Here is a 16,001-nt window from a genome sequence, read left to right as displayed (position 1 = left end):
CCTCGCCAAGGAACAATGAGGCAACTGTGTGAAATTTCAGGATTAGTTCGTGAGATCCCACTACTCACGGTTTTCTTTTTGTTTTTGAGTTCTGTTGAAGGTAACCGCGCTTCTTGGAAGTACTTGAGCGAAATATCCAAGACCAAGTTCAGGAGATATATGTTCTCCACAAAACAGCATTTTCTCTTCTTTTCTACAGTTGCCGCCTGAAACCTGCAGCCGACACGAGAGAATGAGAGTCGTTAAAGTCCTAAAAGAAATTTCTTGGAAATTTTGATCTAACAGCCACCACTCTATTATTAGATCGGGTTTTTGTCCTTCCTACATGGATCCGGACTTGCAGTTGCTAGGAAGTAATTCCACGGTCCTGGAATTCTCCGAATAAATTTTTTTGAAGCAGATATTTTCAAAGGCCATCTTTTTAAAGCCTATCAATATTGCCTGGTAATGGCAACGAAAAGTTCAATATTTTTCAGGGCATCGTTAATTCTATGAAGAGGAAAAATGAAACATATTGTTTTTAGAGAAAGAAAATTTCCTTTACCGTTCACAGACGCCCACACAACAATTTAACCCAGGGTTGAAAATCTGTAACTAGAAGTTTCTTTAAAATGTAAATCAGGTTTTAACCGACACCACTGTGTATATTGAGTGGTGTTTTCCTGTTTGCTGTCGCATCATCGGTCAGTGACTTAAAAGCTTCATTTAGAAAGTAGTTCTAAGAACATAAGGAGTGTTTGGGTGATAAGTTTTGTTCATTTAAGGAGTCTTATCTGTGTTAAGTCGAGACACTTTCCGCACTTGTTGTTTTAACTGGTATTAGGAACTTGAGATTAATTGTGCAAACCGCCGTGGCTACACCAATAAATTTCATTTCTATTTGAAATTTCACGTTACACCTGCGGCTAATACCAAATTCGCCTTGAAAGAACGCTTATTTCGAAAAGTGATCGGAAGTGCCTATATTTGCAGCATTCTCACATCAGTGAAGTGATCGGTGGCCTGTGGTTGGTGTATATGCAAATTAAGCGCCTATGATCGGCGTCTAAGGTTAAAGATCATTAGAGCCCTTCGTCATACCGGAATTAACAGTTTTGAACAGAAGCGGTACGACCATAGCTTAGAATTTCTTGACAAGTACATTCCGTCCTCGACTAACAGTATTGATAAAAGCAATAAAATTGGATGTAATGGTTTCCCTTAAGGAAAAAGAGAACACGACTTGTTACATAATCATTTTGCTCGGTCAAAATATCAACCCAACGAAAAATAAACGCTTCATTTATTCAAAACAAAACCATAAAAGTTACTTTCCCTCTCGGAAGATTATTTCATATTCTACTCGGTACTTATTAATTATGAGACACTAATCGTGGTGAGTAATGTTTCTATCGTATTTCAGTCACTGTTCCAAAGCAAGTTCATCACAAATATATAGTGTGAAATTGCGAAATTACATTAAGCACGAACGTCTAGTTTGGCCGTTCCAAACGGCGTATTTACATAACAACAGTATTCGGGGATTGTGAAGAACTTCCTTCTCTGTTTCTTCACGAAACGAATTACATTTTAAGGCTTGCTTCACGTCCCTCGCACACCAATACGGTGATATACAAGTATGTTTATACCGTACCTAGAAATAACTACGGGTTACAACGTTGAAAATAAACTACCCTCTGCTCCCTCATTATAAAAATATAGACTCACTTCCAAAGTTCAGAGAATCCAGTGGCGAATGTGACGCATACCTTCATTGGAGGTCTAGTTTCAAAGTTTTCATTGCGGTAACGTTCTTGAAACGTTCTTTAAAAACACGGAACTAAACTGTTATAAGCATAGGTACTTAATGTTTGACTTCTGGTCGATACAGGCACCATGTAACCAGAAGCAGGAACGAATGGATAAGATGCTGTCTTATCGCTGTACACCACCATCGGCATATAACTCACTTCACCGCGATGCTGCTTTCCCAAAAAGTCTATAAGGCGAAGGGTTTGTTTTCGTTCGTGTCCCATGAGGCATACCGTGGAGGATGAAACAATATGATAAAGAACCATCAAATATTCATATTGAGCTCGCTCGTCTCCGATGAAATGATTTGCCAAGTAACTCTCCAACTTCTGTTGCTGCTGATGGATATCGCTGAAGTCGATAAAGAAACGACTACACATGTATCTCTCTAGGATCTTGATCTCTTCGTAGTTTTCTGGTACATAATTTCGCACCAAAAGATTGCAGTACTTAAGGAGACCACCACCTCGTATTTCCTCCGGGTTACGGGTAGCTATCAGTTTGTTGTCTAAATGATAGAGGGCAAGCTTAATATCGCCGTAAACCGACTCGGCAACAACGGTAGGGAAGAAATTAGGCTTCATCGGCACTGGCGACAGTTTGTAGAAGCCAAAAAGGGAATCGAGGATAATTTGAAACGAATCAACCGAGAATTCAAACTGCCTACGCATCGAGTCGACGAATTTCAGTTCGACGTTTTTCCCTTGGTTGTTCCAAAGCGAGATTAACGACCAACGATCGTTGTCAGTCGACACTTTCACCATCTTTTGAACATAGGCTTCTTTCAAGATGCAGCTATTGATTCTATCCTTCGGTACTTCACTGGGGAAGAAATTGAGAAGCGAGTTCAACACGACACACTTGATCTGCTGTAAGTGCAAATTAGAGCGAATCTCCACACCGAAGATCAAGTCAATATCATTGTACGAACAGTTGCTCTCTGTACTTAAGATATTGCTGGCAGTACTTCCATTCAATCGGAGGTCGCGGACTTTTAATCCTTCCTCTTTAAGGCCTGCTGTCACAGTCTCTATAAAATCTTTGAGGGGTACTTCTAGAGTAGGAAAATTTCCTCGGCCATGAATGAAGACAGCTTGGTTTAATACACTGTGAAGACGAGTGAGCTGGTTGAATGTGAGAACTTGGCAGTTGTTTTTAAGCTCCATATCCGCTCTTTTCTTCTGCACTGTCGTCTACCGTAGTAAGAATGTAGAGATCTCTGGATCGTTCGCTTAGGGAATACAAATTGTGTAAATTTACCGATGTAGTGGTAAAAAATTTGCCGACGACAAGAAGATATAATGTCGCAGTCATAATTTGCACGATCTGATTGGCTAGAGAGACAATACAACTCAGTCTCTTGGCAACAGCACGAGAGTTAGGGGTGACAGGATATTATTACAACCAATGACATGATGGGGTTTTATCAGCCCACATCCCGCCCACAATTCGTAAACATATTAGATAAAATTTCATGTTTCAGCAAATTGCCTTAGCTTCCTGCCTTTTGGGTTGTATACATTCTCTGGCAGAAAATAACAAGGCTTGCGAAAAAACACTCTATACGATGATCAAGATTCTCAGAAAGGTTTGATTTCTTCCCGAAAAGTTGACGCAGCACGAAGATCATTAGGGAATGTGCGTCAATAATTCAGATTGAAGGCGTAAGATAGCATTATCAGCCCTCGTGCCTCGCATTATTCATGAACACAAAGGGACGAAATTAAATAAGTTTTTGAACGTTTAAGTGACGTCAGAGATTACAAGAGTTTTATTTGTATACGGAAAAAACTGGTAGAATTGTTCTCAAGCTCTACGAAAATAAATAGCTTCAACCAATACGCAGTACGAGAGGAAGTTTCACTGCTAAATTAATAAAATTACGATCAATGTCGGAAACTCCTGTTTTTAATTCCGAAATTTCCCAACGGATTGTGCGAAGTATTCGAAATCTCCTTCGTGAACTAAACCAAGGGAAAGGAATTCGTTGGAGTAAGTTTCTACAAACGGGAATAAAATCTCCCCCTCTAAAAAAAATTAAAATAAAATAAATATGCATCCCATCGGAAGTAAACTTTAATCTTTTGAAAGTATATTCCAAAAATCCTTCTTAGAATCATTTATATATGTACAAAATACTAAGTTTAACTCATTTTTTCATTTAATTATACTGTAAAGATACAAAATATTCAAAAGTAAGTCAAGGGCTCAGTAGTAAACACTGATTAAGAGGAAAATCTTTTGTAATAAACAAGATTGATAACCTGAACTAGACGAAAATTTTGTCACGATATTATATCAACTTCCTTCCTTCAGCGTCAAGGATCGTTTTCAATGAAAAACACGCTCTAAAATTTACATTTCAACAACTTGACACTTTCCAGATCAGTTATCTTATTTAATATTTATCCAGATTTCTCTGTTTCTTTTCCACTGAAATGAGTGCACCAGCGAAACGATATTACTTCAAAATAATTCATTCCTTAGCCGGAGAGATGATTAAAATCCTCACTAAATATAATGGTGGGAACTCACGAACCCACATTTATTTATATACAAGTTACTTGAGCTATGTCTGAAAGTAAATCTACAGAAATATACTGTCAGCGGAACGAATACATCCTTAAAGGAGCTTTTATTGTTTAATTTATTTTCGTCACATGTCTGTCACTAGTTTAAACTGAAGCGCTTATGAAAGATTTCGTTTAAGATTTGCTGTCAAGCTGATACGGATAAATTAAGATAAGAAAGGAATTATTTCGACCATCAAGGAAGAAATACGTTTGAAATCCCCCCAAACCACCCCACATTAACCTTCCTACAAGTCCCAAAGCGTTAATTTCCAAAAATATCTTTATTCCTTTTCATATATTCAAAAGTACAGTTTGTTGCTCCCAATTCATTTCAATAAATTTTTGACGCTTCTAGACTTGATCTAACTACATTTGTAATTCACAGTATTAATTATCGTGGATCAATCGAAGAAAAAGCCCAAGTTGAAACACAATATAAATCTAAATGAAGAAAAAGTGGCACTCGCTATGGTCCTTCTCTCTCTCAAGGCAAAATTCGGTTGCCTGTGGCACCTATGTGTTTGTAGAAATATCATCTTGTCCATATCTACCTTGTTCTAATCGTAGATATCAAAGCCTCATTCCGTGAGCTAAAAAAAGACGACAATTCCCCGAGGAACAAACTCAGAAAAATAGAGATACAATCTTACTTCCAAGTCGTCTTCATTAGTTTGTATTAAAAACAGTTCCTTAATGTTCATGCATTTATAGGACTTATCTAATTCATTCTAACACTAATCGAAGTTTTTCCTGAGTAATTAAAGAAGAATTCCTCTTATCTCTAAAACTGCCACTTGAAAAAGTGGCTGAATTTTAACGAGGCATTACAAGAATCATTTGAATGTGGTCCGAGAATGATGCGGACTGAAGAGTAATTGTAAGCCGAATCATTTCACTGCCGGAATAGATATGGCATTTATTGTCTGAGGAGGCAATAACCGCCATGTGTCTTCCAAAAGATGAGTAACTGTCTAAATTTATTGGCGGAATCGGTTTCATCTTAAATTTAAACAACGACTCTTACAGACTTCCCGTGCGGTACGTACTGGCTGGAGTGTGGTAATTATTTCCATTTTCCTGTGAGGAAAAATAGATAAGATTAACAACAAACGAAACGACTAACAAAAAACTACTTCCAAAAGCCAAAAACAAAACAAAAAAACCAAATAAGAAGTAAAACAAAACAAAACTCTACCGTTTGAGGTTAACGGGGGTAAAGTGTGTCTAACCTGCTCTGGACACATTTTTTGTTTGTTACCAGGGCATTTTTGTTATATTATGGTAAAACACATACCTTCATGTCATACTCTAAGACGAAGGCCGGAATTTCCAATTGATCAGGATCAATCCAGTCATATAGGTACTGGATTCCAGACAAAAAGTGAACCTTATCTTTGATTGAGGAAGCGGTGAAAGTCGTGAAAAACCACGTAACAATTCTAACCCAAACAGTAGGGTGAACTATGTAAAAGGCTTTAAGATTACGACGATACCTAAGCACAAGCAGAAATTTGTGTCACTCAAGTCATGTGATACTAACGTACAAATGTTAATGACGATGTTTTCATATTATTGACCAATCCCCTGGATAAAGGCTGGTCTCCCATGTTAGCAGATTAAAAACAATTTAAATGAAACCAACCTCCCGCCAGCTCTAAGCAAAGTGTGATTTAACTCAGTAACATCAAAGGTGAGAAAAACTAACTTGTTATCCACCAAATGATAAATATCTTTCAAAAATGACAATGGAGGCTGATTTTCCTCTGAACTCAGTGTATGCAAGTACACAATAACATAATCCCTGTTGACAATCTTGTCCAATACGGAGATGAAGTAAGCTACAGCCTGAAAAACAAGACAGTAGGCAAAAGTAAAACCCACAACCTCGAACATATGTGGCAATCCCAGAAGTCACGCTACGAGTCGTTATGGTCTGGGTTGGGCTTAGGTTTATCTAAACTTGTCTGGCGATATTGTTTTCGATTTTCAGTATAAGCAATTCCGACCTCCCCCCCCTCTCCCCTCTCGTCTGTTCACAACACAGACAAACATACGAATTTCGCTTTTATAATACAACATGAACACAGTTCCATGACCTCATCATCACCGATCGATGTTTACGAGAAAAAATTAAAGATTGCAATTCATGCTCAACTAATTAAAAACACTTCTCGAGTAGACCACCAAAAACAACTCTTAGTATAAGACAAAATAACCGCAGAACAACATACACCATGTCTATCTAAAGGTTAACAAGTTGGGTTTTGATCTGTAACACAAATTCGATCACCTGGTTTTGGTGGGTCACTTCTTAGAGGGAGGGGTGTAAGTATCAATTCTGCAGACTTTGACCACCTCTACAGCATACAGGAACAAACCTTATTTAAGTCTACACTTCTTGCTTGAAAATGTCGACCAACAAATACTATAACAGGTCTGCCAAGAAAATCCACACCTACATAACACAGATTTTATATTGTGGTTATTAAAATAATGCCCAAATATCGGTTGCCACACCACAGAGTTAGTTAATAAGTCAGAAAGAACAATTAAAAATTACTCACATTACAACTCATGGAAAAGATATGTTGTGACTGATCCATGGAGGATTGTGTTCCATCAATACTACATCAAATCAATAAATCTGCACTTTCCGATTGATTTAATGGCATAATAACAATGCACTTGATGTTGCCAGAACATAAGAAAATCTGTACATCATTTGCCTGACTTTGTGCTCATTTAGAAAAAAAACAACATTTGGATGAGAAATGTCAGTGAAAAGGAAAAATTAACCAAAAACAAAACCTGATTGGTAGACCATCTTTAGCCTCAGGAGACTTGAGAAATCTTCTGTCCTGGCTCGTCGCAGCCATCTCTGATACCTGAAATAAACAACATCCCTACACAATTATTACAGAACAGGTCATACATGGATACCAAAAGATTCAAAATCAATTAAAACCAATGGCTACAATGTGTAACTACAATGTATGGTGGGGTTGCCAATTGAAGACGTCTCAAATCTCTTACACTCTCTCATGTTGAATCGCATGTTGTTCACTGGGTGATCTTTGTAATCGTTGTCTTGTTAGTTGATCATGATCTCCTGCCATTGCTGAGAAGGAATGTTTGCCAACAGTAGCTGAGTCCAACATGTGAATAGCACCAGCTTCTTCTGCTTCTTCTACATCAGCATCTGCACATGTTTTAAACACTTTCCAATCAACTCACTATTCTATATAATATCTGCTGACACTGGATTAAATAAAAAAGAAGGGTTTGTACTTTCTCAGAGCTGAGATAATGGAGCAAATGTACATATTCCTTACCATCATCAGAGTGTCTTTGACCAAGTGGTTTATCCATTATTCTAATTTGTCTTTCAGCAATCACTGGTTCACCATTTTCATTCCCTAGCAAATGCAATGACAGAGAAGAAACTAAATATTCTGCTAAGTCTGCATGAGTAACTTTCAACTGGTGTTAAGGTTGCAACCTTCCAGGATTGAAATTGAAAATATCTTTTATAGTAAGTTTCTCATGTCAGCTGCCGAATCTATGACAGAAAAAGAAATTTCAGCTCACCAATGTCATCTGGAAGTTTATTCAACACATAGTCTTCCTCTTCTTTGCTTCTAGGGAAGTACAGAGGCATGACATTCTTGTATATGGCCTTGCAAAAAAACCAGTAAAAAATTCAAGTAGTTAGGATGAATGACACTAAAGGTTAAAAAAAAAAAAAAAATTACCCCTTGTACCTCATCAGCATTTTCAGCAGCAAAAATAACAAGTTCAATATCAGAAAACTTTTCCAGAAATCGTCTAACAGTTCCTGCAACCAAAACATAAAACTATCAAATCCTGCATCTGTGTTTTCTAAGAAACGCTAAAAACATACATGTGGATGTTGACATTAATGAATAACTGTTTTAATCTATACAAGCTTGGTAATAGAACTTTGACATGAGGAGATGTTAGAAAAAAGAATATTGAAGACAAACAAAAACAACAAAAATAATTACACAAAAAGACATTGATTATTTAATATGACCCATAGAGAAGACAGGTATACAGGATCAACAATATTATTTTATTCTTCCTTTAATAAAAAAACAAATCAACAAAATCTGATAGCCAAAGAAACTTCTAATCAAGACTTACGTAAAGCTATGTGGGCACCATCCTCAGGGGGGTAGCCTCTTCTGGATGTGTTTATCACACAGAGACCAACTGAGGCAATCCTGTTCTCTCTAAATCATATAATACGTGAAATTAGTTATTCTGTTAGCCATTCTCATGGTATCAATAACTTTGTCACATGGATAAAAAAAAGCAAAGAAAAGCAATTGTTTCCCATTTCCCTGTTTTTTGTTGGCTAGTACTTGCTTTTGATTGATTTCCTATACTACCCACATACCTCTCAAAGGAATCTATGGTTTGCATTTGGTTTCCTCAAAGAATTAAAAATAAACTTTAACCTACCATTAGGTAAGTCAGGTTTGACTTTTTTATTCATGACATAAGTCATATAGACTGGTACTGACCAATAACTTACAGTATTTCCCATGAAATGTCCAACAATTCTGAAATTACCCACCTCACTATTTTCATTACACTTCTGTAACAAGAGAAAAGAGCACTCTCTGCCGCAGTTTTGTATTTGATGTTGTATCGTGGACCCACAGTGTGAATAACAAATCTACAAGTTACAAAATGAGGACTGTTTAACCTCTAAATAAAGCTAATAAGTGATGGAACCACAGGTAAAGTGAATGCAAGATACACTACAGTTAAAACATGACCACATAACATATCATTAAAAGGATAAAAAGTTGCTACCTCAACAACATTTTTGTTCAGGGGTAATACTTTGTTTGGGAGTTTTCATCATAAATAAGCCAGTTATATTTACTAATTCCAAAAATTCACATTTGTAAATTATTTGTATAACACTCATTTTTATATAGGCAAATGCGACAAAAAGATGTCCATCCTCATTACAGCATTTTCCCTCCAATTTCAACTTCCTGCATGCATCTATATCTTGATATACCATGACACTAAACATGAACTAATTGTTCAATCTTCATTAGGTGTAACAAAAGTATTGCACACAGTAAAAATGTTACTCAAACATTTGGTCTTGGAAGGTTAGAATTGTAGTGTGAATGAAGGTTATTATATTACATACCTTGCTGGCAGACCATAACCCTTTGAAATTTTAGCTTCTCCAGTCCTGCACCCTGACAGCAATTATGACATCATGTTTCAATTTTAAATTACAAAAAAATGCCAACAGAGATACACCACATTACAACACTGAACCTGAGTTGCACACAATACTGCCTCATGGACTAATTAACTGATAAATTAAAGGGACGGAAATTTGAGGGAAAAAATACTACAACATACAGGTAGCTATCAAAAATTTAATACTGATTCAGCTCCAGGACAGTTTTAAAACATATATTGTTCATCTGATGATAAAGAACTAGAACAGACTTATCTTACCAAGTAACTGTGTTTTACATTCCTGCAAGAGTTCTGGACCTGCTGCCCGATGGATTCTTTCACTTAACATTCCTTTGCTACTTAAAGATTCATTTGTTGTGTTAACTATTGCAATGGTATTCAGTTTAGTGATATCACCAGACCTAAAAATCAGAAAAAAAATTACTTTAATTAGTCTTTGTAAAATGCAAAACCCAAAGGAGCAGGGAAGTATAGTTAAGTCAAAAGCACAAAACACCTTGTTGATAGTGACAAAAAAAAATGTCCAGTAATTTTACTTTAAATTTGCTGTATATACGAGCCTCTGTTGGAGTAGCTGTTGATGTGATGAGTTCAATCCTCAGTTTCCTTTGCCTGCTGTGAAGCAGGCTATCATTAGTGATGAGATACAAGTAGCAAAGTGTTGTTTTCAGCAAGCAAGTTTAAGTGTGCAAGAGGTCTGCAAGGGTTTTGGGACAAAAATTAGAGCCTGCTAATGGACACCACTGTTTTCCGATTCTAGTTTCATATTTAACAACTTAATAGTGAAAAGTGCCAAAGTTATTTGCCAACAGAATTGGATAAAATAATGACAGCAAATCTCAAAATGAGACATTTTGATCAAAGATAGCTCAAATGATCATAAATTGTGGCAAAAGAGTTGTATGCAAAGTCTATATGTGTAATGCTTTTGTTTTACTGTATGAAAAAATGTACTATAGTGTAAAGGGCATCTAATTAGCTTGCTATAATATGTCATTCTCTGTTTTCTTTATCTTGTTGTAATCATTCAAGGGTTGTCATTGTTGAAATAGAGGAAATAATAAAAATAAGAAAATAATAAAACACAAAGTGTGCCAAAGTGCTGAGTTTGCAAGTGCTCTTTCACTGTTAAATATAACAGGAAGATCAGGCTGGGTATTGACTGAAAACTTATTCAACTTATGAAATTCCCATGGGAGCCACAGAGAAGTATTGTTAGTGATCTACAAAGATGTAGACATTCAAATGGTAAAGTGGTCTGATTTTTCAGGTCTAGTCGACAATCCGTGGACACAATGTAAAATAGAAACTCAACTAAAGGCAGTACACAGGTGCTCACAACCTGCTTTTGTTTTACTGTATGAAAAAATGTACTATAATGTAAAGGGCATCTAATAAGCTTGCTACAATATGTCATTCTCCATTTTCTTTATCTTGTTGTAATCATTCAAGGGTTTCATTGTTGAAATAGAGGAAATAATAAAAATAATAAAACACAAAGTGTGCCAAAGTGCTGAGTTTGCAAGTGCTCTTTCACTGTTAAATATAACAGGAAGATCAGGCTGGGTATTGACTGAAAACTTATTCAACTTATGAAATTCCCATGGGAGCCACAGAGAAGTATTGTTAGTGATCTACAAAGATGTAGACATTCAAATGGTAAAGTGGTCTGATTTTTCAAGTCTAGTCGACAATCCGTGGACACAATGTAAAATAGAAACTCAACTAAAGGCAGTACACAGGTGCTCACAACCTGCTTTTCTATTCAAAAGTACATATTAACAACCAGCCACAGTTTTGACTGTGGAAAGGAGTTGTAGCAACTAGAACCTGCATTTCTATTTAATTGTCAGACAACTGCAAAGTGACTTTATATCATTTTCTTTCAGCTGTAGTGCTATTGTGATTATATGTAATGCAGTTCTGTTTCTATTCAATTAACTTATTGTTTTTGCATTAAGTTATGTAAGAATTAGGTAACTCTGGCAGCAATTTATTTCTTGCCAGTGTACACATTGTTTTTGTTAGATAATTCTCATGGCTAGTTGATTTCAACTACCTAAGTCAGTCTTTTTGTTAGTTTTTGCTAGTGCCTTGTTGCTTTTTGTTTACTGCCAGACCTGGTTATGCCACAAATTGTAGGTTCATTTCTATTTCATGTAGCTTTGTTGTTATTCTTGTAGTTGTTAGATTTGTACTTGGATTATTCTGTTAATTATCTATTTTCAGTCTAATCACATCTACCCATCTTTATATCTAAATATTCCTCCATCTGGCAAATAGATTAAATGTGCACTCATTTTGCGGTGTTAAACGTGTAGTATTTAAAAACTAAAGTCTTTCAAAAAAGAACTTGACACACACAAACAAAGCACTGGGGAAACCTTAGTCTCAAATCTCTCTTCTTTGAAAATTCAGTAGGGTTGAAAACTCATCCTTAGGAGATCACAAACTGTTCTCCTTTTGGAATCTTTTTTTAAGTAAAGAAAACTTATGAAATCCAGCTTTCATTATTTTGTAAAAAAAAACATCCTAAACCATTATTTTAACCATTCAGGTTTCCACAGTATGAAAGAAGTTGATAACAATCAAGTTTATCCATTTGTACACCTTTAAATTTCAAATTTGCTGGAAAATGTTCTGTAAGACTTCTATGGCTGATGTGTAAAACATTTTCACTTTGCTCTGACATCTCTAAATGCAGCTGAGTCCAACCTAAATAGTTTACCCCCTTAACTTATTATAACTTATGACAGTTAGCATGCAAAACATCAACACAATAGTATCCAAATTTTGTCCTTCCCAAACTTTTATTGTGTTCCTATTGCAACTAAAAATAGTTGGAACATGCAACTTTAATTGTATCTTGTTGGCATTAGGGCAAAACATCCTCTACATCCCCTACATCTGGGGACAATTTACCAGTTTTTTCTCATCCTTCCTCCTTTAAATTGATCACATCTCTTCCTTGATCCTTACTTTTAATATTTGAAGGTTTGTATTACAAGACACCATGTTTGCCTTTAATCATCAATAACCTACTGGTATGTGTTAAAAGGGTAGCACCTCTCTTTTATCAATCTGAATGCTGCATTCGTGGGCAACCACACCATACTCAGTAAACAATAGCCTCTTTTCACTGACTTGTGTTTAATGTCAAGGTAGTGTCTGCTTGCTGTATAAAGTTTCCTCTGTTTATTTGTAATTATGGTGATTTGCAATACCAGGATTAAAAGACATGAATTACACAAGGGCACATAAAATTAAAATCTAAGAATACCTATGGCCAACTTGTGCATAAAGTACTTTATCTAGAGATCAAGCATAATTGTGAACTTGTCATCATTGGTCTGACTTGCAGCAATGCAAGGTTCCTCTTATCTTAAAAGCCTAGCTTCCCAAATATCACCGTGAGATTCACAATTATGGTAACTATCCAACACTACAGAATAATAGACACATGTAGTCTAAAAAGCAGCACAAAATAGTATCCTGCAGTTACCAAATTTCTGTTTGTAAAAATTCCTCAAATTTAGATGCTGCACTCCAAATCTTCCTTCCCTGCACAAGCCTAATTTCACTATTTTTCATTCTTATATCACATTTTGCCTCACAATTGCCCATTAAATATTTGCATTGTAACACAATGATCTTTGTTTACAGGGTTTTCTCCTGCATACACCTAATAACAAACCTGTAAGTTTTTTGCCTTGGAACAAAAATATCTCACAATGCATTTTAAGTGACTGCAAGTTTTTTTGACTGATTGAAATTAAAGATATGAGATGAATTCCACAACTTTTCTTTTGTCAGAAAAGCACAGGCTTATTTTCATCCACCTCTGATTGATCCAGCTGCCAAATTACTCCAGAACTCAACAAATTTTAATTCATTAGGAAGGTAATAACAAAGCCTAACTTTCAATTTATGCAAGGTTATTAATAGGTTAGTAACCTTTATGCAAGGTTACCAATATGGTTTCATGCTTTGGTGAGTTTGGGACAACTTATTACCACAGTGCCTACATCTTAGTGAGTAACCCTAACCAATATCCCTATAAAAACTCCTTTTCACAAGTTAAAAAGGGGGGGGGGGGGGGCCTACATTGCTCTTTTTCATCTTGACAAAACAAAACTTTTCATACGTTAGCGTTAATTTTTTGGTGTGAGTGTATTTATTCATTGACTAATCAGAATATCCTTTGGTTTTAAGTCACTTTCGTTTCATTATTAGCTAAGTAAAAGTTTAACATGTGTGTTGTCGTTTGAACTACACCCGTAACCAAGCCGCCGGTGGATAATCTAACGCATCGAAAAGTGTGATGCAGTATCATATATCTCCTAAAGTAAAAGAGCAGTGAGGCACTCTGCGACAACAAGAACACCATCTTCTCGCAGACACGTCGAACCAATCAAGGAAAATCCGTTTTCAAATAGATAAAGAAATACAACAACACACGGTATCAAATCACGTCCACTAAACAAATCTACGGCTAGAAACCTGATAAATTAATAAGGAATGAGTTAATTTGCTTCCTAACACATTCTCACCAGAGTGCTACTTTGCTGTTGATGTCTTGCCGCACAGGAAATGGACTGTGCGTCCTTCTGTCATTGGCCGGCGGAGTCACGTTCCCATAAGCAGGGACAGGAGTCGAGCCCCATCTTGGTATAAAAATAGCGTCCACAAAGCCCTCTGTCACACCAAGGGGATCCATAACACTATTTAACACACTAACCCAAACTAATAAGCAATTGTTTTTTTGTTCCTACACAATAGATCTCTAGATAGACTGACTTTCACGCGATTTTCAGACCTAGAAGATAAGTACTCCGAAACTCAGAGACATCGAAAGACATCGACAGTTTGATGAAATGGCATCAGCTGTATAGTTAGCCAGCGGTCAACAACAGTTTATATCACATAAGCCTAAGTGGTGTGTATCTAATTTAATTTATTCAAACTAACTTCGTGATCAACCTCTACCTACTGTGAGTACTCTTCAGGTTACAAGGTCGAATGGAAACACGTCACTTAACGAACTGTTCTACATCTCTTCGCATCGGTGAATGAAGAGTCTTGGGGAAATTTTCCTTGAGGCCGTCATTTAGTGATGTAAGTGTGCTCACCACGATGACAAACCGAAACACGTCCAAAAATAAAACGATACGAACAGGCCCTGAGTAATGCCTCAAAATAAACTTTCCTTTCTCCTTTTTACTTTCTAAACTTCCCTTACATATTTTCTACCAGTGTCTGTTAGTCACCAAAATTATCCAGTGAAAAATATATAAAGGTCACCGTGTGTTTACTGATGCATGTTGATCGAAAAACTATATCGTGTTCTCGCAAGGAACGTGCGCTATTTCTCCAGATTACGTAATTTTGTGTGCAGTACAGAATGCAATGCACAGTGTAATACTGAGGACCTGATAAAAACTGAACTCAGTGACTCAAGATATTAACGTTACTATCAACAAAATCTCATTTTTTGCTCTTTAGACAGAGAAAGCAGTAAGTTTAATTTACCGGAAAAAGTAATTACAAAATCTTAAAGAGAACGCGTGATGCGGCTGGTAAAATGTTGAAGAGGAACTTGCCCTGATGAGCGAAAGGTGTCGTAATCGGAGAGGCCTACAGAACGTTTTCCGCGGACTTTCGTTGGAATCTCTATTTGCATATTTTGTTTCTATGGCGTCTTACACTACACAACAAAAAGGCATATTTCGCAAAATAAAAGGAAATGCGAGTCTTCACCAAAGGAGAAAGTCGCAAGAGAACCGGAAAACTCTAAGTTGAGTTTTTCTTTTTCCCTAGCTTACTTTCGCAATTGCGCATTTTTCTTTCTTTTTTCCCCGATTGATTTTTGGATTTCGTTTGAGCCATTGTAAATTCGATTTCCCCGTTTCGCGAATTAAACTTTCCCGCGAATTTCAGAGGAATTCTATGTCGCCAAGGATTTCGATATTGCGTTTCGTTGGTAGGCGGCTTGACCACTTTAAGTGCGCGCTTTGAGGAGGTGCGAAAACTGAATTTCTTTTCAAACTCGAGGTTTGTTTTTACGCGAGTTATCTCTACTTTAACGGATTAACAGGGTAGGTAGATTTGTTGGATTTTTAATGAACATTGGACAGAATGTTCGTCATACATCAACGCACCAAAGGGTGCGAGGCTTTTAAGAAATTCGAAATATATCTCTCGTGATGTCCCGGAGCGAGAGGCTGGTAATTCATTGAAGCAAACGCCATCAGTTTCTCAAGTTTTGTATTTAAAGGCTCGCACGCGCCTAGCAAAACAGAAGCTATGGGAAATTTTGTTACCTTTATAATCTATAATTTATGAAATTACTGATACATATTTTTCTGCGGTTCCTGTAAAAGT

At 36.5% G+C, this 16,001-nt stretch overlaps 2 protein-coding genes across 2 annotated transcripts; both read right to left on the bottom strand.

Annotated features, from left to right (window-relative positions):
- Positions 1 to 1,265: 1,265 nt before the first annotated feature.
- Positions 1,266 to 4,036, bottom strand: LOC113665624 (terminal nucleotidyltransferase 5C). The gene has a single exon (XM_027181345.2). The coding sequence runs from the start codon at positions 2,955 to 2,957 to the stop codon at positions 1,806 to 1,808; it is 1,152 nt and encodes a 383-aa protein (XP_027037146.2). The 5' UTR covers positions 2,958 to 4,036; the 3' UTR covers positions 1,266 to 1,805.
- Positions 4,037 to 4,626: 590 nt separating this feature from the next.
- Positions 4,627 to 14,741, bottom strand: LOC113665614 (protein GDAP2 homolog). The gene is made up of 14 exons (XM_027181334.2): positions 14,171 to 14,741; positions 9,879 to 10,021; positions 9,559 to 9,610; positions 8,965 to 9,066; positions 8,529 to 8,617; positions 8,126 to 8,199; positions 7,953 to 8,040; positions 7,697 to 7,780; positions 7,398 to 7,563; positions 7,173 to 7,249; positions 6,743 to 6,819; positions 6,070 to 6,209; positions 5,659 to 5,857; positions 4,627 to 5,441 (listed from the first exon to the last, which is right to left on the bottom strand). Exons 1-14 carry the CDS (start codon positions 14,335 to 14,337, stop codon positions 5,385 to 5,387), a joined length of 1,515 nt encoding a protein of 504 aa, XP_027037135.2. The 5' UTR covers positions 14,338 to 14,741; the 3' UTR covers positions 4,627 to 5,384.
- Between the last annotated feature and the right edge of the window lie 1,260 nt (positions 14,742 to 16,001).

The sequence above is a fragment of the Pocillopora damicornis genome, chromosome 8, assembly GCF_964200805.1.
Source record: "Pocillopora damicornis chromosome 8, jaPocDami1.2, whole genome shotgun sequence".
NCBI lineage: Eukaryota > Metazoa > Cnidaria > Anthozoa > Scleractinia > Pocilloporidae > Pocillopora > Pocillopora damicornis.
Note: the sequence above shows the minus strand (reverse complement) of the source record. Positions and strands in the feature narration are given on the sequence as shown.

What these genes read in the sequence shown, in the direction of transcription:
- LOC113665614 (XM_027181334.2), bottom strand. Translation starts at nt 14,337, where the DNA reads ATGGATCCCCTTGGTGTGACAGAGGGCTTTGTGGACGCTATTTTTATA. An exon ending in AACAGCAAAGTAGCACTCTG is followed by an intron (nt 10,022 to 14,170) that starts GTGAGAATGTGT and finishes TCTGATTTTTAG; the next exon opens with GTCTGGTGATATCACTAAAC. An exon ending in TCTTAGAGTATGACATGAAG is followed by an intron (nt 5,442 to 5,658) that starts GTATGTGTTTTA and finishes TTTTCCTCACAG; the next exon opens with GAAAATGGAAATAATTACCA.
- LOC113665624 (XM_027181345.2), bottom strand. Translation starts at nt 2,957, where the DNA reads ATGGAGCTTAAAAACAACTGCCAAGTTCTCACATTCAACCAGCTCACT.